Source organism: Elephas maximus, chromosome 1 (assembly GCF_024166365.1).
Source record: "Elephas maximus indicus isolate mEleMax1 chromosome 1, mEleMax1 primary haplotype, whole genome shotgun sequence".
NCBI classification, from domain to species: Eukaryota; Metazoa; Chordata; class Mammalia; order Proboscidea; family Elephantidae; genus Elephas; species Elephas maximus.
In genome coordinates this window covers 110856499-110882857 of record NC_064819.1, presented here as the reverse complement: position 1 = coordinate 110882857, position 26359 = coordinate 110856499, and the positions used below count along the sequence as shown (strand labels likewise).

The window sequence follows — 26359 nt, the reverse complement described above, 5'->3', positions numbered from 1 at the left end:
GAACTTGTACATTAATGATAGCAGCAGAATGGTCCCTATTTTATAGGTAAATATACTTAACTATTCTGAAAGCAGTCACCGATTGAATTAACAAGAAAACACCTAATCAAAAGTTTTCATGTTACTTCTGGCTGTTGTTCTCAGAAGCAACTGAATGTTTTCTGGAGCCAAACACTTTCTACCACCCAAAAGCATTGCAGCGTATTAGTCCATTATTTGAAAAAATACATATAGAAGCCTTACTGTAAAAGGCTAGCTTTACCAAAAGATTTTCTCAGTGTACTAGAGGAGTCAGTGGCTTGGACAGTGGTGTTTTTAAAGACACCAATTAACACAAAAGTTCAATATAATAATAAATAAACTTTTCTTTTATCAAATACTGTTCTTCTCATCCCATCAACATATACATATAAAAGCAAGTTATCTCATTTAAAATAAAGTTAATCTTTTGAGAATGAACTGAAAGACAAATAGGTAAATGTCTTTTGTTAAAAGGGTTAAGACACTGACAGGCCATCCCTTCTTATTCCATCACATGTAAAACCCACTTACAGGCTGGATTCCGTGTACCTGAAACTCATAACCACCAACCAAGCTAAAGCAATCACTAAAACTCACACCACTGCAAAGACCAAGATCTACCCAATTAGTATAAAATATTCTGCTACTATTTTGGACACTTCAAATTATGTCCACTACTTCAAGGAAAAAAAAAATCTTTAAATGTGACAGTTAAATTATTTTTTAAAAAATTAAAACTGAATTAGAAAGGAATTTTTCTATTCTTTCATTCAAATGATCTCTTAACCTATAGCGTAACTGTTTTATGTGAAGGAAAAAAAAAAAATCAAAATTTGCCAAGAAGCAAAATTACTCCTATTGGTTTCACTTCATTTATCTATTATGGTGTTCTTAATGCAATCAGCTCCTATGATCAGTAGCATGGATTACTTATACAACGTATGGAAAGACCTCTCAAGGGCTCCAAACGCAAAAGGCACCAGAGACCAGGCTCTGGAAATCAGCATTAATCCAAGAAGATGAATTAATGTTTCACTGGCATCACTGTTAGTCTTCACCATCACAGATAACCAACCTTTAATTATGCTGCATATTCACTGTGCATTATTTTTGCAACTGCAAAACACTGACCAAATTTATTTCATATTGTTGAAACTTTAAAGATCACAGTATGAATACTAATTGCTTGTCTCAAGTCCTGAGTGATTCTTGAACCCAGTTTTTCCCCTGCTAGATAAAACCTGGTCTGTTGTAACTCAGTTTCTTCATATTAATTTTTAATTATTAGACAGTACCACCTAGCAAAGTAGGATGATAGCTCTTCACAATAAATCCTTGACTCTGAACAAGCATGTTAAAAGATACAAGCAGAGTGATTATTTCTGTGATCCAAAGACTGGAGAATAAAAGCAGAGGCAGCACTCAGGCTATTGAACGTTATCAGAGTTCTCAGTTTACTCTGATGTACATATGAATGATGTGAAGGGTCAAGTGGTACACACACTCCATTTTCAATCTCTTAACTGCCCTAATGAGTAAGATATAAGGCAAAAAGGTCTCTCTTCCTCATCCGGACTCAAGCAAAACCAGATTTGTAACCAGGTGATAAATTTCTCTGCAGCACTTGGATACTTTCTGTTGCAATAAACAACTTGAGAAAGTTAAAAATGGTAAAGAAAATTAATGATTTTTTTTTTTAAACTATGATTTTAACTTGTGAGTTAGGAGAAAGTAAACAAATATGAAGTGCAAAAATAACCTTTCCTGAGAGCTGTGTTTTACAGGAACGTGAAAGCCTAACTATAGCCCAATTCACCTTTTGACTTCCTTCTATAAGTCAAGACATCTGTGCGTGTGTACACAGGCAAACACACCCAGTTAAATAACTTACACAAAAGCATTAACCAAATGCCTTCAGTACTTTTCTCCATTCTGAATTTCTTATTAGCAATTATCTTCAAAATATAAAACGGGAAGACTGCAACAGCTTATGTGTCTTAAAAAAGACACAATGGTAACAAATGAGGCTTTGTATGACATTTTTTTTTTAAATAGCTTTCCTTAAAATAATTTATTCATATGCTCAATCTCATCCACCTGGTTAACCAATCTTATGAACCACTACAGAGAATTTCCTACCTCAAGTGTTTACTTGGGATACAAACTCTATTAAATATAAATATAAAAATATAGGAAACATTTCTTCCCTGATACACAAAATTCAAGAACTGTGTAAGGATTTCTGTCCTTCCATTTACAAATATACAAATTTATTATAAATGCACTCCCACTAAATTTTGTTATGGTCTCATTTAAAGATGTATCTCATCTTTATCACACAAACACAAACAAAAAAGCAGAGGGAGTATTCTTCTCAAAAGATGTTTCTAGGTAGAGAAATACATTGTGTTAATCAATAATGATTTACAAGCAATTTTTACTATAGTCAGGGTTATTTATATTGGCTAATGCACCAAACACGATAAAAAACAAAAAACGTTAGCATGCTTGGTCTAGCTTTTTTGTCTTTCAGAGTGACTTGTTCGTAGTTACAATACCATTCCTTGGGTGTATCCTTAGTTTTGTGACTAACTGAAGACACTTTACAAAAACCCTCAGCATGTGTCACCCAATTAAAGGATCATCATCATCGTCCTGTAGCTGAAGTCGGGAAAACGAGTGTGGGACAGACAGTCTATTCTTCATGATTATTAGGAGGCACGTTAGAGTGGTTAACACCAAAAGCACACCGATAACAATGCCAATGGCTTCCGGGAGATTAATGCACCACTGGTCAACTAACAGACACTTCGTATTACCAAAGGTTCCATTATTGGGCTGTGGCTTTAATCCCAGGATGTGGCACATCATTGGATAGATATCCACAATGTTAATGGTGCTGTGCTTGTAGCCTCTGTGAAATGCAGGACCGTGGGCAGCTAAAAACGGATGCATACTAGGCAATGAATTATCATAACCATGGTCACCTACTGAAGAAGAAAAAAATGATGTTAGTGAACAAGATCAGAGTTTCTGTCACAAAATGACTTCTTTCTAGTCCCTGGCTGGTACAAATGGTTAACACACTTGGCTGCGAACTAAAAGTTTGGCAGTTCAAGCCCACCTAGAAGCACCTCAGAAAAAAGGCCTGACAATCTACTTCTGAAAAATCAGCCATTGAAAACTCTACGGAGCACAGTTCTACTCTGACTCACATGGGGTTACCATGAGTTGGAATTAACTTGACAACAATGGTAAGTGTAAGTACAGGTTCGTGGGTAGTGCAAATGGTTTGAGCTTGACTACTAATCTAAAGGTTGGTGGCTTGATCCCACTCAGCGGTACCGTGGAAGAAAAGGCCTAGTGATTATATGAAGATTACAGCCAAGAAAACCCTGTGGAGCAGTTGTACTCTGTAACGCATGTGATTTCTGCGAGCTGGAAGTGACTAGATGGCAACTAAAGAGCAACAACAAAATATAAGTATTAATAGATTCTTGCCAGTATAATTCCCATCCATTGACATTCTGGTGAGTTGCACCAGGCAGGGGTCAGAAATAAAAATTTCCATTTTCTTCTACTGGGCCACACTTCCTATTTCACATCCTTCTCTCCCCCTTATCTACCACTTTCCCAATCTTTCATGGCCTCAGGCTTTAACACTACTTCTCAACCTGATATACTTATGTTTCAGCCCTAGCCCCACTTACTCCACTTGTCAATCTCCAGCACCGTTTGCAAAAGCCCACTGCACACAGCACCAGTGATAGCAAGAATGGTACAGCTGAGGGTCCGGGATAAGTGGGGAAACAGAAGTGAGTAAGGCAGTGGATGAGGAAGAAGTGAATCTACAGCCTTACCTATTTCAACTGCTCCTGCGATACAATATAAGAAACAAGATTACAGAATGTCCTACTGGTTTACTTACAGTTAACAAATACCCTAACATCAGCAGGGCCAGATAACTGAGAATGTTGCAGAAGGCATTCTTAAATTGAATGTGAAATCTAACCAGATGACTCCAACTTGTTAGTCTAATAAAAGTCAGACTCAAAGAAAAAACGTGATAGTCCTTGATGTAATTCCCATACCAGATGCCCAATCTTTAGTTTTTTTTTTTTAAACAAATTTTGCCTTTTACTGTATACTAGTTACATTTAATAAGCTTCCACTTTTATATTTAGTATAGGTCACTGAGTGATGAGTGCATCAGTGTTTGTTATTCTTTATTTGTACGCTTTAGATATTTCGTAGTAAAAAGAACACGTGCCCAATAAGATAAAAAGGCAGATATATTACACATACATATTATTTCAATACTATAAACATACATACACAAATATACATATGTATGTGTATATATATATACACATATGTACGTGTATATATATGTATATACATATGTATGTGTATATATATGTATATACATATGTGTGTGTATAGATACGCACACACATATATGGAGCCCTGGTGGCCCAGTGGGTAAGAGCTACAGCTGCTAACCAAAAGGTCAGCAGTTCGAATCTACCAGCTGCTCCTTGGAAATGCTACAGGGCAGTTCTACTCTGTCCAATAGGGTCACTGTGAGTTGGCACTGACTCAACGGCACCTAACAACATACACACACATATATATATATGCATATGCATATATATATATGCATATCCAAGCAGTATATAAAATAACAGAAATGTAAATAATATATAAATTCCATTGACCCTTAGGTCTTATCTTTGCCTGATGCTTCTGATCTGCTATAAACCAGTGATTTGCAAAGTACAGCTGAAGGCCCAAATTCAGCCTACCACCTGTTTTTATAAACAAAGTTTCACTGGAACATAGTCATGCCATTATTCACATACAGTCTATGGCTGCTTTTGAACTACGAGGGCAGAGTGGAGTAGTTGAGACAGAGGCTAGCTCTTCCAGGAGCCTAAAATATTTACTATCTGGTCCTTTATAGAAAAAGTTTTCTGACCCCTGCTATAGACCACAAAATCAGATTTTTTAAAAAAGTATTCAAATTGAATGCAAAATAAGGATAAATAAGTTCCGAATGAAGAAGACTTGTAAGATTCTTCTCTAAGTTTCCTCAGTTTTAGGAGAGCTTTTGACATGTATTTTGTTTACTTGGTTGAGTTTTATTTGTTTAATCTCTGGTATTGCCAGTGTTCTAAATACTTGTGGCATTCAGGTAAATGATTTCATCATTGAGAAATGGCGTAGGGATTCTTGGACAAGTTTTTTTAACACAAAAAAATAAAAAGGACTTTGAACTAGTTAATCCCCTTTTAGGGAAGTGGTGGTTCAGTGGTAGAATTCTTGCCTTCCATTCAGTTCCCAGCCAATGCACGTCAAGTGCAGTACCACCCGTCTGTCAGTGGAGGCTTCCATGTCACTAAGATGCTCAACAGGTTTCAACAAAGCTGCCCAACTAAGGCTAGGAAGAAAGGCCTGGTAATGTGTTTCCAAATATCAGTCAATGAAAACCCAACACATCACTACGATCTGATGTCATTGTGCACAGAGTCACCCCAAGTCTGGGGCTGACCTGAAGGCAGTTAATAACAACAATCCCCTTTTACTTTGTTTCTTTACTTCTCTCTTTTTTATTTTCTACGAATCAGGAGAACCAATCTTGAAAGTTACTGACAGGAACTACAGTCACGGTAAGAAAGTAAAACTGCACTCTTACCCTTATTAATGGACAACCAACCTTCCAATCTAAGGGTTCAATGTTAATTATAAACTGCTATCGAATGGATACATGAAAATTATCTAGTCAAAAATTGAACCCGTTGTATCATGTAAGCATCTCTAAATCAAAGTACCACGTTAACACAGTGTCACAATTGTGATTTATCTCTAGGATACAAAAGAAATACCCTAAATACTTACATTTTGTTAACGTTTTATTTTGCACAATTGTCCAGCCTTCATCAGCAACCAAAATAATAGGCTGAATGCGATCATTATGTTGGTAATGAAATCTTGCAGGAATATCTTCCTTGAGATAAACGTTCATGTGAGGGTCACAGGCTTTCAGTTGGTTATAAACCTCTGTTCTATCTGGAAGAAAAAGAAATAGCAAGGAAGAAAAAGTTATGGTAGCCTGATAAGGAAAAAAGAGCTTTGAATAGATGGAAATAAATTCTGAACAATGACATCTACTAAGTCACTTTTTAATTCTTAAAGAGCAATAATAATTATGTGACAGTCCTGAGGGCTGATGACAGACACATACATGTGTATCTTTTTATATTTATATACCACACACACATACACGTGCATGCACACCTCTCTTTCATTCTGTGGATTATCCCTGGTGGCCTTTTATAGAAAGGGGATACTTTTCGGGTCTAACTTTCTAGGGAAATCTAAATGTAAAATCAGTAGAGGAAAGGTACATCTCACACAAAAATCCCAGATGTTTTTAAGGATAAATAGTCCCTCTTTCTGTTAGTGTGAATAATTAAGAAATATTTCAAAATGCAAAGAAATAATCACTTTGAACCCAAACCTTAATTCGATTGCCTAAAACTTGCAAACTATGGGAAAAAAATACATAATCTCACTCTAAGTAAGTATAATTGTCTGTGGTCCTGAACTACAAAAAGCCAGAAGCTTCATTATTTTACACAACTCCCCATCCTCGATCAATTGCCCCATTCAAATCACAGCATCCTTAGGCTAGAAGTTTACTTACTTATTTTGGGAAGTACTGCAGCAACGGGGGACGCATCTATAAGAGCATAGTTTGTATGATCGATGCAGCCGTCCAAGTTTATCAGTCTTTCCTTAGAACACTGGGTCATCCCATGATCACTTGTAATGATCACATTAAGATTTTCCCACAATCCTAACATTTTGAGTTTCTGGACTAGGTAACCAATATGATCATCTATTACTTTCAATACTGTACGCATGTTTTCTTTATCTTCAGGCCCATATTTGTGGCCACTTGCATCTGGTTCTTCCCAATACAGTGTTGCAAAGGTGACTGGTGGGTTCGAATTACTCAGCCACATAGTAATATTATTTAGTCTCTCTTCAAATGACACTGCAGAGTTATAATTCATAAAATAGGAAGGTGTGGTATTGTGAATGAGTACATCAGTACCAGGCCACATAGCAGCAGCACTTGATCTGTTTCCCTGAAGTTGATTGGTCACCCAAATAGGTACTGCCTCATTCCACCAAAACGGATCCTTGTCGTTAGAGTCAGAAAAATGTTTCTTTGTGGCTACATCATACATGGAGTTGGCCACTATACCATGGCTTTCTTCATACAAGCCTGTCACAATACTGTAGTGGTTTGGAAATGTTTTTGTGATAAAAACATTTTTAACATGTTCTACCAAGACACCTTCATTAATAAAATTCTGAAGATGAGGAAATTCATAGTTCTGTAGATAGTCAGCTCTGAAGCCATCAAAGGAAACGAGTAGTAACTTGGGTGGCAAACTATAAGAAGAGTTACCTCTAGAACCAGTTATAAGTCCATAAAATATAAATATTATTAATAACTTCATCATTAACATGGTGAAGAAGAGCAATCAGTGTTCCTAAAAAAAAACAAAAAACAAAAAAACCATGATTTGTAAGTAGTAACAATATTTGATTTAGATTAAGTTTCAGAATTTTAGCTATTAGGAGAAGGGAATCAACACTTAAAAGCATTTTATATGTCAGCTTCCCTATATCAACTTAAAAATTAAACAATAACATTCATTGAAAGATAACCGAATAAAACTAAATTGGAAAAAATGAAAATTGCCTTTACTTGTCTAATTTCCTATTTATATATTTCCTATCCCATCCTTACACTCTGAAGGGAAAACATGTCACTCTTAAACTCCACATAAATACTCCTATTTGGTTTCCTGAGGTTCCAGAGACGGATGATTTATCTAGTTTAATAACTAGTGCCCTGATGTTGTTAGGTGCCATTCAGTCAGTTCCAACTCACACCAACCCTATGTACAACGGAACGGAACAGAAGACTGCCTAGTCCTGTGCCATCCTCACAATCATTGCTACGCTTGAATCCATTGTTGCAGCCACTCTTTTTCGCTGACCCTCTACCTTATCAACCATGATGTCCTTCTCCAGGGACTGGGCTATCCTGATAACATGTCCAAAGTACGTGAGGTGAAATCTCACCATCCTTGCTTCCAAGGAGCATTCCCGCTGTACTTCTTCCAAGACAGATTTGTTTGTTCTTCTGGGAGTCCACGGTATATTCGATGTTCTTTGCCAACACCATAATTCAAAAACGTCAATTCTTCTTCAGTCTTCCTTATTCACTGTCCAGCTTTTGGATGCATATGAGGTGACGAAAAATACCACAGCCTGCGTCAGGTACACACCTTAGTCCTCAAAGTGACATCTTTGCTCTTTAATACTTTAAAGAGGTCTTTTACACCATAAGGCCATAAAAGTAGAAATTGATAACAGAAAAATCAGGGAAAAGAAATTAAATACATGGAAACTGAACAATACCCTGCTCAAAAAAGACTGGGTTATAGAAGACATTAAGGAGGCAATAAAGAAATTCATAGAATGCGACGAGATTGAAAACACTTCCTATCAACACCTCTGGGACACAGCAAAAGCAGTGCTCACGGGTCAATTTATATTGATACATGTACACATATATAAAGAAGAAAGAGCCAAAATCAGAGTACTGTCCCTACAAATTGAACAAATAGAAAGCAAGCAACAAAAGAATCCATCAGGCACCAGAAGAAAAGAAATAATAAAAATTAGAGCAGAATTAAATGAATTAGAGAACAGAAAAACAATTCAAAGAATTAACAAAGCCAAAAGCTGGTTCTTTGGAAAAATTAACAAAATTGATAAAGCATTGGCCAGACTAACTAAAGAAATACAGGAAAGGAAACAAATAACCAGAATAAGAGACGAGATGGGCCATATCACAACAGACCCAACTGAAATGAAAAGAATCATATCAGATTACTACGAAAAATTGTACTTTAACAAATTTGAAAACCTAGAAGAAATGGATGAATTCCTAGAAACACATTACCTACCTAAACTAACACAATCAGAAGTAGAACAACTAAATAGACCCATAACAAAAAAAGAGATTGAAAAGGTAATCAAAAAACTCCCAACAAAAAAAAAGCCCTGGCCTGGATGGCTTCACTGCAGAGTTCTACCAAACTTTGAGAGAAGAGTTAACACCACTACTACTAAAGGTATTTCAAAGCATAGAAAAGGATGTAATACTACCTAACTCATTCTATGAAGCCAGCATATTCCTGATACCAAAACCAGGTAAAGACACTACAAAAAAAGAAAATTACAGACCTATATCCCTCATAAACATAGATGCAAAAATCTTCGACAAAATTCTAGCCAATAGAATTCAACAACGTATCAAAAAAATAATCCACCACGACCAAGTGGGATTTATACCAGGTATGCAAGATTGGTTTAATATTAGAAAAACAACTAATGTATTCCAACATATAAATAAAACAAAAGACAAAACCCACATGATCTTATCAATTGATACAGAAAAGGCATTTGAAAAGTCCAACACCCATTCATGATAAAAACTCTCAGCAAAATAGGAATTGAAGGAAAATTCCTCAACATAATAAAGGGCATCTATACAAAGCCAACAGCCAACATCATCCTAAATGGAGAGAGCCTGAAAGCATTTCCCTTGAGGATGGAAACCAGACAAGGATGCCCTTTATCACCACTCTTATTCAACATTGTACTGGATGTCCTAGCCAGAACAATTAGGCTAGACAAAGAAATAAAGGGCATCCAGATTGGCAAGGAAGAAGTAAAATTATCTCTATTTGCAGATGACATGATCTTATACACAGAAAACCCTAAGGAATCCTCCAGAAAACTACTGAAACTAATAGAAGAGTTCAGCAGAGTGTCAGGTTACAAGATAAACATACAAAAATCACTTGGATTCCTCTACATCAACAAAAAGAACACTGAAGAGGAAATCACCAGATCAATACCATTCACAGTAGCCCCCAGTGAGATAAAATACTTAGGAAAAAATCTTACTAAAGATGTAAAGACCTATACAAAGAAAACTACAAGGTACTACTGCAAGAAACTAAAAGGGACCTATGTAAGTACAAAAACATACCTTGATCATGGATAGGAAGACTTAACATTATAAAAATGTCTATTCTACCAAAAGCCATATATATATACAATGCACTTCTGATCCAAATTCTAACTACATTTTTTAATGTGATGGAGAAACAAATCACCAACTTCATATGGAAGGAAAAGAGGCCCCAGATAAATAAAGCACTACTGAAAAAGAAGAAGAAAGGGGGAGGCCTAACTCTACCTGATTTTAGAACACATTACACAGCCACAGTAGTCGAAACTGCCTGGTACTGGTACAACAACAGACACATAGACCAATGGAGCAGAATTGAGAACGCATATATAAATCCATCCACATATGACCAGCTGGTATTTGACAAAGGCCCAGTGTCAGTTAATTGGGGAAAACACAGTCTTTTTAACAAATGGTGCTGGCATAACTAGATATCCATTTGCAAAAAAATGAAACAGGACCCATACCTCACACCATGCACCAAAACTCACTCCAAATGGATCAAAGACCTAAACATAAAGTCTAAAATGATAAAGATGACGGAAGAAAAAATAGGGACAACATTAGCAGCGCTAATACAAACCATAAATGGAATAAAAAAATTACTAAAAATGATGAAGAGAAACCAGATAACTGGGAGCTCCCAAAAATCAAACACCTATGCTCATCTAAAGACTTCACCAAAAGAGTAAAAAGACCACCTACAGACTGGGAAAAAATTTTCAGCTAGGACATCTTTGACCAGCGCCTAATCTCTAAAATCTACATGATTCTGCTAAAACTCAACCCACAAAAAGATAAACAACCATATTAAAAATTGGGAAAAGGATATGAACAGGCACTTCACTAAAGAAGACATTCAGGTGGCTAACAGATACATGAGGAAATGTTCTCGATCATTAGCCATTAGAGAAATGTAAATTAAAACTACAATGAGATTCCATTTCACTCCAACAAGGCTGGCATTAATCCAAAAAACACAAAATAATAAATGTTGCAGAGGATGCGGAGAGATTGGAACACTTATACACTGCTGGTGGGAATGTCAAATGGTACAACTACTTTGGAAATCGATTTGGCATTTCCTTAAAAAGCTAGAAATAGAACTACCATACGACTCAACAATCCCACTCCTCAGAATATATCCTAGAGAAATAAAAGCCTTTACATGAACAGATATATGCACACCCACGTTTACTGCAGCACTGTATACAATAGCAAGAAGATGGAAGCAACCAAGGTGTCCATCAACAGATGAATGGATAAATAAATTATGGTATATTCACACAATGGAATACTACACATCGATAAAGAACAGTGAGGAATCTGTGAAACATTTCATAACATGGAGGAACCTGGAAGGCATTATGCTGAGTAAAATTAGTCAGTTGCAAAAGGCCAAATATTGTATAAGACCACTATTATAAGATCTTGAGAAATAGTTTAAACTGAGAACACATTCTTTTGTGGTTATGAGAAGGGGGAGGGAGGGAGGGTGGGAGAATGTTATTTACTGATTATATAGTAGATAAGACCTACTTTTGGATAATTTCCACAGTCTTCTGGGTCACCTTTCTTTGGAATGGGCACAAATACGGATCTCTTCCAGTCAGCCGGCTGGGCAGCTGTCCTGCAAATTTCTTGACATAGACGAGTGAATACCTCTGGCACTGCAACCCCTTGTTGCAACATCTCAGTTGGTATTCTGTCAATTCCTGAAGGCTTGCTCTCCATCAATGCCTTCATGCAGCTTGGACTTCTTCCTTCAGTATCATCGGTTCTTGATCATATGCTACCTCCTGAAATGGCTGAACGTCAACCAATTCTTTTTGGTACAGTGACTCTGTGTATTCCTTCCATCTTCTTTTGATGCTCCTGCTTCGTTCAATATTTTCCCTGTAGAATCCTTCAATATTGCAATTTTCTCTTCAGTTCTTTCAGTTTGAGAAATGCCAAGCACGTACTCCCCTTTTGGTTTTCTAACTCCAGGTCTTTGCACACTTCATTATAATACTTTACTTTGTCTTCTCTTGCTGCCCTTTGAAATCTTCTGTTCAGCTCTTTCACGTCATCATTTCTTCCAATCTTTTTAGCTGCTCTACATTTCAGGGCAAGTTTCAGAGTCTCTTCTGATACCCATTTTGGTCTTTTCTTTCTTTCCTGTCTTTTTAATAGCCTCTTGCTTTCCTCATGTATGATGTCATTCCGCAACTCATCTGGTCTTTGGTCATTAGCGTTCAATGCGTCAATTGTGTTCTTGACATGGTCTCTAAATTCAGGTGGGATACACTCAGGGTCATTCTTTGGCTGTCATGTACTTGTTCTAATTTTCTTCAGCTTCAACTTGAACTTGCATATGAGCAAGTGATGATCTGTTTCACGGTTGGCCGCTGGCCTTGTCTGACTGATGATATTGAGCTGTTCCATCATTTCTTTCCACAAATGTAGTATATTTGATTCCTGTATATTCCATCTGGCAAGGTCCACGTGCCTGTCTAGGGTACCCCAGACTTCCCTTTAATCCACAGAAATAGGAGATGGAGATTCTACCATATTTTCTCATCATCAGTTCTTTTTGAAAAACACTGACATACAAAAAGAGAATAAGAAATAAATGCTATTTTAGGAAAAGGCCCGCCTCAGTCTGTACCTGCCTCAGTATTCACAGAAGGCTGACTAACAAATTGACATGGCCTTGCAGGGAATTGGATGCCAGTATCTTCTGAAGAAATCCAACGGCTGTTGAAATGAATTTTATCACCACATCCCACTTAAACTTTCTTTTACAGCTAAAGATATAACTATTCTTCCTAATATCCCAAGCTCAGAGTTATACCTGATTTTTCCTTCTTTTTTATTATCCACTGATTACAAAAACAACTCTCCTCTAACTAATCCCCCTGCCTTCAGGCTCTATCTTTTTCGATCCCCGAGAAAAAGGGATATTTGACTTAGGTGGAATGAATTTCTCTAGTTTGACAGGATACCCTTCTCATTTTAACAGGAAATAAGGAGCAGAGGATAGGTACGCTAACAGGTTTGAGGTGAAGGGAGCTGCTTTCTCTGTGTTGCAGATGTAGGATTAATTATTGAGAGGGAACAGGGTTACGAAAGGTTCCAGTTTAGAAACATGGAAAATGAAATAGCCAGTTTGGAGAATGACAGAGAGTACCAGGAAACTTTAGGATTGGTGGGCAACATGAATTTTTATAGTGACTCTGTTGCTTGATTTTTTCTAGCAATTCATTGGCCCTGGCATAGACATGAACAAAACAGGCAGCTAATCCTACCCAGACCTGAGATTCTCCCAGATAATGAAGGATAATGAAGTTGAAGATATTGACAAAAATGTGGCTGAAATCTGAGCTGCAACAACTAAACTGAAGCTGACAGAGATTTGAGAAGTAAAGGTTTTGGTCTAAAGGTTGTGATGAAGTCAAAGAACTGATGTTTTAAGAGCATTCTGTAGAAATTATACGGATGTAGGGTTGTGGTCAGAGTTAGGAGAGTGAATTCATTATTTCAGATTAGTAAGATCCCAGGTACAGCCACAGGATATGCACTTTGAGGTCCCAAACACGACCAGCAGTAAGGCAAGTGTATTGGTGGGGATGAGGATTAAAAGAAGAAATGTGAAGTCAGCACAGGGGGTCTGGAACCCAGTCAGACTCACTATGTGCTAACTAGTAAGAATGAGTATTAAGTTTATGAGCCATTTCTTGTGTATTCATCTTTCTCCCAACTAGACTTTCTTTCTTTCAAACATACCAGCTAGATGATCTGTGTACTTACAGTCATTCAAATACTGATTGAAGCTGTCATCTCCCCTTGCCTTCCTCCCAGAATCACTGACTTAAATTTCTGAAGATCAAAGGCACAAGATCTTATTTTCTATCATTTTCTCCTGAGATGGGCTGTCTTCTGACTGTGAAGCATGACTGGCATTGCCAGTGCCTTTCTAAGAAACTAAGAGCAGTACAGAGTAACAAATCAAACTACTTCTCTGTCTTAGTCATCTAGTGCTGCTATAACAGAAATACCACCAAGTGGATGGCTTTAACAAAGAGAAGTTTATTCTCTCACAGTCCAGTAGGCTAGAAGTCCGAATTCAGGGCATTGGCTTCAGAGGAAGTCTTTCTCTCTCTGTCGGCTCTGGAGGAAGGTCCTTGTCATCAGTCTTCCCTTGGTCGGGGAGCATCTCAGCACAGGAACCTCAGGTCTAAATGACACACTCCGCTCCCAGTGCTGCTCCTTCTTGGTGGTAGGAGGTCCCCCTATCTCTCTGCTTGCTTCTCTCTTTCATATCTCAAAGAGATTGGCTTAAGACCCTACCTAATCTTGTAGACCTCATCAATATAACTGCCACTAACCCATCCTGGAAACCCTTGTGGCATAGTGGTTAAGCGCTATGGCTGCTAACCAAAAGGTCGGCAGTTTGAATCCACCAGGCTTTCCTTGGAAACTCTATGGGGCAGTTCTACTCTGTCCTATAGGGTCACTATGAGTCAGAATCGACTTGACGGCAATAGGTTTTTGTTTTTTTTTTTTAATCCATCTTATTATATCACAGTGATAGGATTTATAACACACAGAGAAATCACATCAGAAAATAAAATGGTAGATGTCATGTGTTGAATTATGTCACCCCAAAAATGTGTGTATCAGTTTGGCTGGGCCATGATTCCTGGTATTGTGTGATTTTCCTGTATGTTGTAAATCCTGCCTCTATGATGTTAATGAGGGAGGATGGGCAGCAGTTGGGTTGGGGAGGCAGGACTCCATCTACAAGACTGGATTGTGTCTTGAAGCAGTCTCTTGAGATATAAAAGAAAGAAGCAAGCAGAGAGACAGGGAGACCTCATACCACCAAGGAAGAAGCACTGGGAGCAGAGCGTGTTCTTTAGACCCGGGGTTCCTGTGCAGAGAAGCTCCTGGTCCAGGGGAAGACTGACAAGAAAGACCTTCCTCCAGAGCTGACAGAGACAGAAAGCCTTCCTCTGGAACTTATACCCTGGATTTGGACTTTTAGCCTACTTTACTGTGAGAAAATAAACTTCTCTTTGTTAAAGTCATCCACTTGTGGTATTTCTGTTACAGCAGCACTAGATGACTAAGACAGCAGACAATCATACAAGAGAATCATGACCTAGCCAAGCTGACAGATATTTTGGGGGGATACAATTCAATCCATGACACTCTACCCTTTGGCCTCCCAAAATTCATGTCCTAGCCACATGTAACACATATTCAACCCATCATATCATAGCAAAAGTCTTAAATCAACTCCGAGTCCAAAATCCAAAAATTCCTCTTCATCTGTGAAATGCAGAATACAAGTTTTCTGCTTCCAAAGTACAATGGCAGAATAAGCACAAGCTAGACATTCCCATTACAAATAGGAGAAACTGGAGAGAAAGATGGCATAAAAGGCACCAAGCAAGTTAGCAGAACTCATTATATTAGCCCTCAGGGCTTTAAAATAATCCTCTGTTCTCTGAGACAATTTACACAATCACCCTGCCCTCCAGACTGGAGATACTGGCCACATTCTCCCGATTCTGAGTGGAAGCCCCTTGGCCCCGGGCTTCAGCTCTGCCTTCCAGGGCCACTGGGATAGCAACTGTGCTCCCTTGACTTTAGGCACACTATTCTCCTTATCCAAGTGAGTGGCAACTCCACCCTTAGAAACACCAGAGGCTATGGCTCTACCCTTTGAAACTCCAGAGGTCCTGGCCATACATTTTGAGACTGAGGCAGCTCGGCTTCCTGTGTTCCTTGTCTCTTTAGCCTCTGCTTCCTGGTCTCTTGGCCTTTTGGCCCTCGGGCCTCACACCTGCATCTGCCCTGCTGGAGCAAGTGTTCCAAAACTCTATAGCTCCGCCAATAAGTGCCCGGAGGCACCCCACTCCACCAGGATGCCTCCTGCTCACAGGCACTCAGCTCTCTCGCTCCATGGGTCAGCTCCAGTACTGTCAGGCGCTGGTCATCTGGTTCTGCTGCTACCAGTTCTCTGCCGCTGCCACTTCTCTGCTGCTTCCAGTCCTTTGCTGCTGCCACTTCCCTGCTGCTTCCGATCCTCTGCTGCTGCCGCTTCTCTGCTACTGCCAGTCCTCTATCCCTTCACAGTTTCAAAACTGCTTCCACATTTTAGGTATCTGTTAGAGCAGCACCCCACTCTTGGTATCAAATTCTGTCTTAGTCATCTAGTGTTGCTGTAACAGAAATTCCACAAGTGGATGGCTTTAACAAACACAAGTTTATTCTCTCACAGTCCAGTAGGCTAGAAGTCCAAATTCAGGGTATTGGCTCCAGAGGAAGGCTTTCTCTCTGTCGGCTCTGGAGGAAGGTCCTTGTTATCAGTGTTCCCTTGGTCTAGGAGCTCTCAGCACGGGAACCTCAGGTCCAAAGAATGAGCTCTGCTCCCAGCAACACATAGGGAAATCACATCATAAGATAAAATGATAGACAATCATACAATCATACAAGGAAACCATGACCTACCCAAGCTGACAGATATTTTGGGGGGACACAATTCAATCCATGACACTCTCCAAAGGAAAGAATAATAACCCCTGATAACTAATGAGTGGTAAAAAGAGATATATACCCCACAGACAAATGGTCCCAATCATACCTCAGCAATTTAAGCTAGCAAGAATCTAGACAGTGGTGCGTCCCTTTTCATTCAGTATTTTATGCCCTCTGACACAATGTTTATGTACAACTCATCTCTTCCCTCAGGCAGTCAGAACTGGGCAAACAGCTGCCCTAGGTTCCAGCAATCTTAGAACTCATGTAAAGAACATACAGGTCTTCATGAAAGCCTGGAATGAGTAAATTCCCTGGTTTCTCTCTGGGTATAGCTATTTCTCCATACTCAAATACTTTTGTCTAATAACACAGAAGACTTAAAATAGCGAATAGATGGCAAGTATTTTCTTAAGAGGAAATGATGCTGCTATGAATTGAATTATGTTCCCCCCAAAATGTGTGTATCACCTTGGTTAGGCCATGATTCCCAGTATTCTGTGGTTGTCCCCCATTTTGTGATTGTAGCTTTATGTTAAAGAGGATTCGGGTGGGATTGTTAAACCCTGGTAAGGGGTCACATCCCTGATCCAATGTAAAGGGAGCTTCCCTGGGGCGTGGCCTACACCACCTTTTATCTTACAAGAGATAAAAGGGAAGCGAGCAAAGAGCTGAGAACCTGATACCACCAAGAAAGCAAGCAGTGCTGGAAGCAGAGCTCATCCTTTGGACCTGAGGTTCCTGTGCTGAGATGCTCCCAGGCCAAGGAAGACTGATGACAAGGACCTTCCTCCAGAGCCAACAGAGAGAGAAAGCCTTCCCCTGGAGCTGATGCCCTGAATTTGAACCTGTAGCCTAATAGACCGTGAGAGAATAAATTTCTCTTTGTTAAAGCCATCCACTTGTGGTATTCCCGTGATAGCAGCACAAGACGACTAAGACAGATACTCCATTAAAAACAAAAACATTATTTACTGCCCTGGCTCTTTCACTGAATAACCCTTGTAAAATCCGAACCAATCCCATTGCCACATAAGTGTTGGCACATAAAACCTGATATATGGCAACTGAATGCATTCTTTACACTTCCAAATCTGCCCTATTTCCTTGGTTCCCTAGTCCTTTCAAACAGCTTAAACAACCTCTCAGTCACATTGAGTTGTCCTGAGCACACCACTGATTCTACCTTTACATCATCTAATACAGCAGGGCAGACAGAAGACTTATTAATCATTGTTAAAAGTACAACTTCTAGCCTCTACACCTAGAATATCCTGATTTAGGACATAGGTATAGGGTACAGGTCAGGAACCTGCATTTTTTATAAGCATTTTTAACAGATGCCCACTCTTTTCTATCTTCACGTTGGCATACTTCTTAAAGCCCTCAATACATCCTGCCCAGAACACTACAATTTTTAAACTGAGCTTCCTATCTCTATCTCTTTCACCTTTCTCATCCAAAGTCTGGTGCCAGCTTAATCTTTCTGGGCATAGCCCTGTTCATGACGCTTCTGTAATCAAAAATAAAGGGTCTCCTGCCTACACATAAAGTCCAAACACCTTAGCCTGGCATTCAAGCACCCCCATTATCTAGGCTCTACATGCACACAAATTGCTGTGAAATAGCTACAGAATCAATTACCAGCCTTAATTTTCAGTTACTGTATTTCACTGTCACAATCTGCCTGAAATGTATTAGAAAGGTATACAAAAGAAAATCATCAATTATCTAAGTGACCTATAAAGGGTCTTCAGTAATACTGCTTCCAGAACATCCTAAAGTTACTTCCTACACAGGAAGTCTTGCCCAGTAAATAAAAATAAGCACATGAAAATACGCTCAACTTCATTAGCCATTAAACCCACTGCTGTCGAGTCGATTCCAACTCATAGTGACCCTATAGGACAGAGGAGAACTGCCCCATAGAGTTTTCAAGGAGCGCCTGGTGGTTTCGAACTGCCGGCCCTTTGGTTAGCAGCCGTAGCACTTAACCACTATGCCACCAGGGTTTCCCATTAGCCATTAGGGAAATGCAAATCAAAACTACAATGAGATACCCTTCACACTCACTGTTGTTGTTGTTAGCTGCCCTTCAGTTGGCTCTGGCTCACAGTGACCCCATGTACAGTGGAATGAATTGATGCCAGGTCCTGTACCATCCTCATGACTGACTGCAGATTGGACAGTTGTGATCCATAGGGTTTCACTGCCTGATTTTTATTGGAAGCAGATTGCCAGGCCTGTCTTCCTAGTCTGTCTTATTCTGGAAGCTCCGATGAAACCTGTTCAGCATGATAGCAACACATAAGCCTCCACTGACGGACAGGGGATGGCTGCGCATGAGGTGCACTGGCCGGGAATCAAACCCCAGTCTCTCAAATGGAAGGTGAGAATTCTACCACTGAACCAGGATTCTACCACTGAGTCACCAACACCTTCACACCCACTAAGATGGAAATAATAAAAAAGACAATAACAAGTGTTGGTGAGAATGTGGAGAGATTGCAACTTTCATACATTGCTGGTGGGAGTGTAAAATGGTGCAGCCACTCTGGAAAAGAGTCTGGCAGTTCTTCAAAAAGTTAAACGTAGAATCATCATATAACCCAGCAATTTTTTATATACTCAAGAGAAATGAAAACATGTCCACACAAAAACTTGTACACGAACATTCACAGCAACATTGTTAATAAAAAACTAGCCAGTAAATGGGAACAACTCAAGTGTCCACCAACTGGGGACTAGATAAATAAAATGTGGTATATTCAGACAATGGAATACGATGCGGCAATAAAAAGGAATGCAGTAATGACACATGCTACAACACAGATAAACCTTGAGAACACTGGGCTAAGTAACAGAAGGCAGTCACAAAAGATCACCTATTATATGATTCCCTTTATATGAAATATCTAGAAGAGGCAAATCTATAGAGACAGAAAATAGATTAGTGGTTGTCTGGGGCTGAGGGGGTTGAGGTAGGGAAGGAACGGACAGTAATTGCCCATGGATATGAGGTTTCATTTTGGGGTGATGAAAATGTTCTAAAATTGATTATGGTGAATGTACAACTCTGTGAAACTGTACTCTTTGAATAAATGAACTGTATGGCATGTGAATCATATCTCAATAAAACTGTTATATTTATTTTAAAAAAAAAGGAAATGATGTTAAATGCATTGGAAATGCTCTGCCACAAAACAGGAAACATCTTTGAGATTTCATTTTATCTAAAAAAATTGTGTGAACTTTGTACTCTACTTCATAAAACAGACTTGTGTGTTTCTATGTGCAAATGTTTTATACCACCTTTCATATTCAAAATAACACAACAAAAACCTGTGTCCACACCTCTGTCACAAATAAAAATCTTTCTTCCTCAAATCCTCAAGTGAGAAGGGTGCTCAGGGAACATATGCTATTTATCCAGGGATTCAGTAAGCCCTGGAGCCCTGGTTAAGAGCTCAGCTGCTACCCAAAAGGTCAGCAGTTCGAATCCACCAGTTGCTCCTTGGAAACCCTGCAAGGCAGTTCTCCTTTGCCCTATTGGGTCACTATGAGTCTGAGTCGGAATCTACTCTACGGCAGCAAGTATGGCCAGTAACCTCTTAGCACACTTCAAGGATCCAAGAACCTAGGCATGTACTTAGTAGATGGAGGATCTTGGGCAGATGTAACCTTCTAACTTTAGTTTCCTCGTGCATAAAATGGGGATACATAAAGTGTTACAGGACAGACTGTCAAAATTAGTTTTCTTTTACCTATTATAGTAACAAAGGTGTTATGTTAGAAAAAAGTATCTGTGCTAGGATATCATTGTGAAACTATAAAATATATTAGAAATAATTTAGGAGAATCCTCTCTTTTATATGATGAAGCCAAGTCCAGTGATTGGCCAAGCTTAGAAAGCAATTGTAGCTTTATTAATTTCATGCCCTCAACTCAATAAGTTTGTAAGCCTAGATGTGGTTAAGCTCTAAGCCTACTGCCCGTCCGAGTCGACTCTGGCTCATAACAACCCTACAGGACAGAGCAGAACTGTCCTGTAGGGTTTCCAAGGAGCAGCTGGTGGATTCAAACTGCTGACCTTTTGGTTAGCAGCCATAGCTCTTAACCACTGCGTCACCAGAGCTCCTAAGCTCTGCTAGTTGTTATTAATTTCCAAACTATTAGCAGAGCTTATTCTGCCAGAACATCATAAATTAGCAGTACCTACTTTTTTTTTTTTTTTTTACTTCTATGGAAATTCTGGTGGCATAGTGGTTAAGTGGTATAGCTGCTAGCCCAAGGGTCAGCAGTTCAAATCCACCAGGCGCTCCTTGGAAACTCTACGGGGCAGTTCTACTCTGTCCTATAGGGTTGCTGTGAGTTGGAATCGACTCGATGGCACTGGGTTTGGTTTTTGGTTTTAGATCTATGTCTACCTCATCCTGTTTCATTTTAACAGGAAGTGTTACGCAATAAGCAAATCCCCATTAAGAAGTTCTTAAGTAGTTTTCAAGAAATGCAATTTGACAGTTGTGATATTACAAAATATTTGAAAATCCCGTAATTTTTCAATGCAAAGAATATCGAAGGGAAGAATAAAGCAGACTCATCTGGTCTACATCCAAATATCCCAATAGCAACCAGAAATCTGAGGCTGTGGTCTTCAACTCAGGGAACAAAACATATTCTACCTTCTTTGGGATGACTTTCTTGCCTGACGGAATGCATGTCTGGCATCTTTGACATTTTTAGGCCATGTGAAGTTAGATTTTAACAGTGACAGGAGATAATGAAAGATATTTGTCACCATTTGTACGTCATCTATTCTGTAATACAAAAGTCTTATTCTAAGCATTATTTATAATGAAACTCTTGTTGTTAGCTGCCATCCAGTTGGCTCTGACTCATGGCCTCCTTATGTATGAGAACAAAACATTGCCCCAAACTGCTTCATCTTCATGATTTTTGATATGTTTGAGCTCGTTGGAATTCGTACAACACTTTAAAATAGTGTCATTGTCAAGGGACAAAGAATTCAGGTAATCACCTTTAGATTATTATTCTTAGTTATTTTCTTAATATTCTAAGGAAAAAAGTTACTTCTCCCTAAAAACTTTCCCAGGTCCTAAAAATTCTAGGATTCTAAATTATCCTCAAATTCTTCTGGGTACACAAAATCCCTCAGCAACTATCTTCAAAACTGCTACGTTTATCTTACTTTCTACATGGTAAAAAAAAAAAATCCCCAAGATGCACTCCTTGTGTTTTTACCAAAATTTGTCCCAAATTATATTTTACAACTAATTTAATAGCAAGGATCCACATTGCTTAATTTCCTTAAAACGGACTGAGGCAACCTCTGGGGAAAAAATAAAGAAAAGAAAACCAGAACACCTACAGCATTCACCAGATTTTCAGGGTCAGGTACACCAGATCGCCTGGGTTAAGCCAAGCCCTTCTTGGAGTCAGATCTGGTGCAAAAGCAAACCTTTGGTCAAGTCACTTCATTTCGCTGAGCCTGACTTCCATCATCTGTAAAACGGGGATGCCATCTCATAAGGTTCGCTTAACACAGTGCTCGGCCCCCCAAAAAAGGCGGTTAAATGCTACCTTTTATTGCTTAGTTTTCTACGAAATTAGATTTTAAATATAATTATATGGTCATATATCATATGATAAAAATACTGATATAAACATAAACCCTAATCTCACATAGAGACAGATGCCTCTGAAGCCCTCGACAGTGTTCCGGTAAAGCTGCCGCCTTCCCTCCTGGCGCCCGCCCCGCCTGGCCGGTCCCGGCGGCCTTGTCCCTCATCCCTGCCGCCTTCACCCGGTCCACTGCCGCCCTCTCAGCCCCGCTCTCCCTTCCCCCCTAACACCACAGCGTGCCCTTCCCTGCTCCAGACCCACCTGCTTCGTTTCCGTTCCTTTTCCCTCACCGCCCCGGCTACCCCTCGGCCCACTACTTGCCTGCCCGTCAGCGTCCCTTCGCGGACGTCCCCGCCAGCATCCCCGGGAGTATGTGTCCGTGTGTGTGTGGCGGGGGGGGGGGGGGGGGGGGTCGTACCATCTCTATTTCCAAAGCTTCTAGCGGACTGGGGGGAGGGGCATTTCTCTCCAAAACGCCGGATGCGCTAGACTCACACTCACCCGCCGTCACCGATGCCGCCGCCGTCGCCGCTCCTTCCGCGCACTCGGAACCCGATGCTCGCGGAACCCAGCGCCCGCGGGCACTGGCGGTGTAGAGGCCCGAGACGGCGGTGAGGGAAGACCAATGCCTCACCGCCAGAGGTCTTCGTGAGGCGCCTGCGCAGTAGCGGGCGTCCGCGCTGCGGTGAACTGCGGGGGCCTCCGGAGGATCTCGCGCCTGGGGGCGCTCGGGAGAGCGCGCGGCTGCGGGGTGCGCGCCTGCCGACGGCGAGCGCCGAGGGGCTGGGGCCGATCGGGCGGCGGTGTCTGAGACACGTCCTGGGATTGGATGCCGCGGCCAGGCTGGAATGCGACTCACTTTAGGATTGATTATATTCCGGTACCACCTGGCGGCAGGTGGCTTGGCTGGGTCAAATTAAAAACCTGTTAAGGTCCAGCTCCTAGCGACTGCAAAGGACCGAGTAGAACTGTTCCAGAGGGTTTCCAAGGAGCGGCTGGTGGATTTGAACAGCTGACGTTTTCGTTAGCACCCGAGCTCTAGGGAAAAAGTTCCTTCCTCTCTCTGTCACTATGCGTCCTTCCGGAGACCTGAAACCAAGAGACTCCTCGGAAGGCCTGGGGCAACTGCCACTCCCAGTGGCTAATGTGCACCTGGCGGCTTCGGAAACCGCGGGAAAAACGACTTCGGCTGCTTCAGGGCCCAGCACAAATCCAGGAGAGCTTCAGCGACTTCGATTCAGTTGAGATAAACGTTCAGTGGTTCTACCAAATCAGTGGCTGTCTTACTGGCGAGATAGAAATTGAACACCTTCACCTTTACACGGAAAGTGGAGCCCTGGTGGCGCAGTGGTTAAGAGCTCAGCTACTAACCAAAAGGTTGGCAGTCCGAGCCGCTCCTTGGAAACCCCATGGGGCAGCTCTACTCTGTCTACTCTATAGGGTTGCTGTGAGTCGGGATGGACTCCACCGCAGCGGATTTGGTTTAGGTTTTGACAGCAACGTTAGGTACTAGGCAGTTTGCTGGTAAGGTTACAGGAAACACAGCCCTTGCAGTAGGGAACCAGTTATGGGTACCGGCTGAGAAATAGGCACTTCTTTTGGCAGATGCACGTGTGAGATTGTGCTCCTCCATTTAATTGGAAAGTAGGTCAAACAGTCGAATGTAAAATTAAACTTACTTGCAGAAAAAGAAATCACCCGACAGAAGTAGATTTATAATTAACCTTTGGGCCACACAGGCATATATTTGGTAAGGAGAGAATAATGTCTTTTTTTGTATCTGCCGTGTCTGACACAGAACCTGGATTAGAACAAGTACTCAAACAGTTTGTCATGGAGTTGATTCCAGCTCATGGTGACCGCATGTTTTGCAGAATAGACCTGTGCTCCATAACGTTTTCATGGCTGTGACCTTTTGGGAACAGATCACCAGGCCTTCCTGCCGAGTTGCCTCTGGGTTTGTTGGAACATCCAACTTTCAGTTAGTAGTCAAGCGCGAACTGTTCTCGCCACCCAGACGCCAGAGTAAGTACTAGCTAAATGATTGTTGAATTTAATGGAACTTTTTAAGACACTCTAGTTTTACATCTATTAATAGCTGAGGATATGACATTTGACTGGTATTTTTATTTCATTTAACATGTACTTTTTCGAGCACCTGCCGGAAAGACAATAGTGAACAAGAAAGAAAATATCCTCTTGGAGATTGCGTTTAACGGAGGAGACAATGAACATGTTAAACATTGTCAGATCGTGATAATGTACAGCGGAAAAAAAAGTCACAACTGACTAAGTCAATTCTATAACCTATAATGCATTACAAACCAAAGTTGGAAAAACATTGCACTAGAAAACTAAAAAAAGGACGTATTAATGAGCTGTCATAGCCTATGTACCAGGATCACACCCCTTCCCCTCCAAATGTTTTTTAAGAGAAGGAGGTATAGATTGGAATTCACATTTATGTTGGAACAGCGCTTTTGGCCTGGATCCCACAGGGCGTGGTTTTCTATGTTTTATTCTTCCATTTCAAGTCAGAAATTTGTCATCTTCTTTTCCATCATTCGTCAAATTCAATCCAGCTACCAATTTCTGTCAATTTTATGTACAAAATATCTCCTTACTTGCTATTCTGCCAGAAACTGCCATAATTTTTTTTTTTTTGGCAGAAACAATTTTAATGGAAATAATTCTAGCCTAATACTACCACTAGCACAGTATCTGGGTTAGGTACCTACAGTGATGGACCCTAGAAATCGAGGTCGGAGGTGGATCTCATTGGTCTGAGCTTTTAGAGTATAAACATTACCAAGACCCCCAGTCTGGAAGCAGCTGTGGAGACCGTTTGAGGCTGGATGTATTCTATTGGTAATTAGTTTGTACCTTGGTAAATTAATCCGGTTTCTAGCCTGAGGCCTGCCTCTGTGTTTTGGTGAATTTGAGGCATCTAAATCCACAGACTGTCAGAGCTGGAGGGGATAGTAGAGACCATGTATTTCAGTCCCTAGAATCTGCCACACCTCGGTTTGGATACTCTGTCTCTCGTTAATCGAGCCATCTTGAGCCAGTGTCTTAATTTATTGGAACCTCTATTTTCTCAACTTCAAAACAAGCCTCCTTATAGAACCCACCTCTTAGAGTTGTTGTCTAAAGAAATGAGATAAAGCAAGTGAAGTACTTAGCACAGTGTCTAACACATGGTAAGTGTGAGTGATTATTATCACTACGATCAGGCAAATGTTCCCCAATTTGAACAATAGACAGGGGAAGACTGAGTTCCAGGGAAATTGATATAACATCTAATTTGGCGGAACTTAAATTTTCTGGCGTTTGGGGCATATAAGTATGCATAACCTGTTTGTCCAGTCACCAAGTACATGATGGTTTAAAGAGTAGCCAGAATTGACTACCATGTAGATCAGATGTGTAGTGGAGGACTGTGCCTGGGCCTGGTGCTATCAGGGAGTCCCATGCGGTCTGGTCTCCTCCTTTCTAAGATACTATGGTTGGGAACAGATGAAGTGACACATAAGGAACTTTTGGTCCCAAACTTCCGTTGTCGTCTATATATTTACTATTTCACCCACAACTGAAAACCTTTAATAATAAGGATATTCATTATCTAGTGGAAAAGGAAGTTGAGAAGTAGGACAGGCTTCAGCACTGGGTGAATTAGCAGGTCGACAATGTCATAATGTACTGGGTTCTTTCTAACTCTCCAATCAGCTAGTAACAGAATTCACTTCTTCCTCTAGTGGCCAAGTTGACTATCAGTAGTCACAAGAATCCTATGATTCATTGGGAAATAGAAATGGCTTCCAGGTTTTCTCTCTCGGAGACGCCTCCGGCGACCATCTCCTTCAATCACTTTGGGTAGAATTGTGTTGCTTGCGTAAAGCAGTGGACCAATTCAGTCCACAGCATGAGCCGAGGTCTCTGTCCGAAATTTCACTTTTTTTCTCAATGGAAGTGAGGTGAAACGGGTGCTGGAAAATCCACCACAAAGTCCACTGTAGCTTCATTCTAGGAATTTAATGACAA

General features: G+C 40.3%; 1 protein-coding gene across 5 annotated transcripts; it reads right to left on the bottom strand.

Moving 5' to 3' along the window:
* Positions 1-699: 699 nt before the first annotated feature.
* On the bottom strand, positions 700-23071 carry ENPP4 (ectonucleotide pyrophosphatase/phosphodiesterase 4). Of its 5 annotated transcripts, none has more exons than XM_049893513.1 (5): positions 22820-23071; positions 22065-22198; positions 6728-7586; positions 5920-6090; positions 700-3011 (listed from the first exon to the last, which is right to left on the bottom strand). In XM_049893513.1, exons 3-5 carry the CDS (start codon positions 7560-7562, stop codon positions 2647-2649), a joined length of 1371 nt encoding a protein of 456 aa, XP_049749470.1. In that variant the 5' UTR covers positions 7563-7586; positions 22065-22198; positions 22820-23071; the 3' UTR covers positions 700-2646. The 5 variants fall into 5 exon arrangements, with proteins under 5 accessions (XP_049749470.1, XP_049749474.1, XP_049749461.1 ...); XM_049893517.1 differs by lacking the exon at positions 22065-22198 and adding an exon at positions 18749-18960; XM_049893504.1 differs by lacking the exon at positions 22065-22198 and having other exon boundaries at positions 22820-23070.
* Positions 23072-26359: the final 3288 nt, after the last annotated feature.

Coding starts and splice junctions, on each gene's coding strand:
- ENPP4 (XM_049893513.1), bottom strand. CDS start 7,562: ATGTTAATGATGAAGTTATTAATAATATTTATATTTTATGGACTTATA. Junction 6,091..6,727: donor TGCAGTACTTCCCAAAATAA/GTAAGTAAACTT, acceptor TTTTTCTTCCAG/ATAGAACAGAGGTTTATAAC. Junction 3,012..5,919: donor AAATAAAACGTTAACAAAAT/GTAAGTATTTAG, acceptor TTTCTTCTTCAG/TAGGTGACCATGGTTATGAT.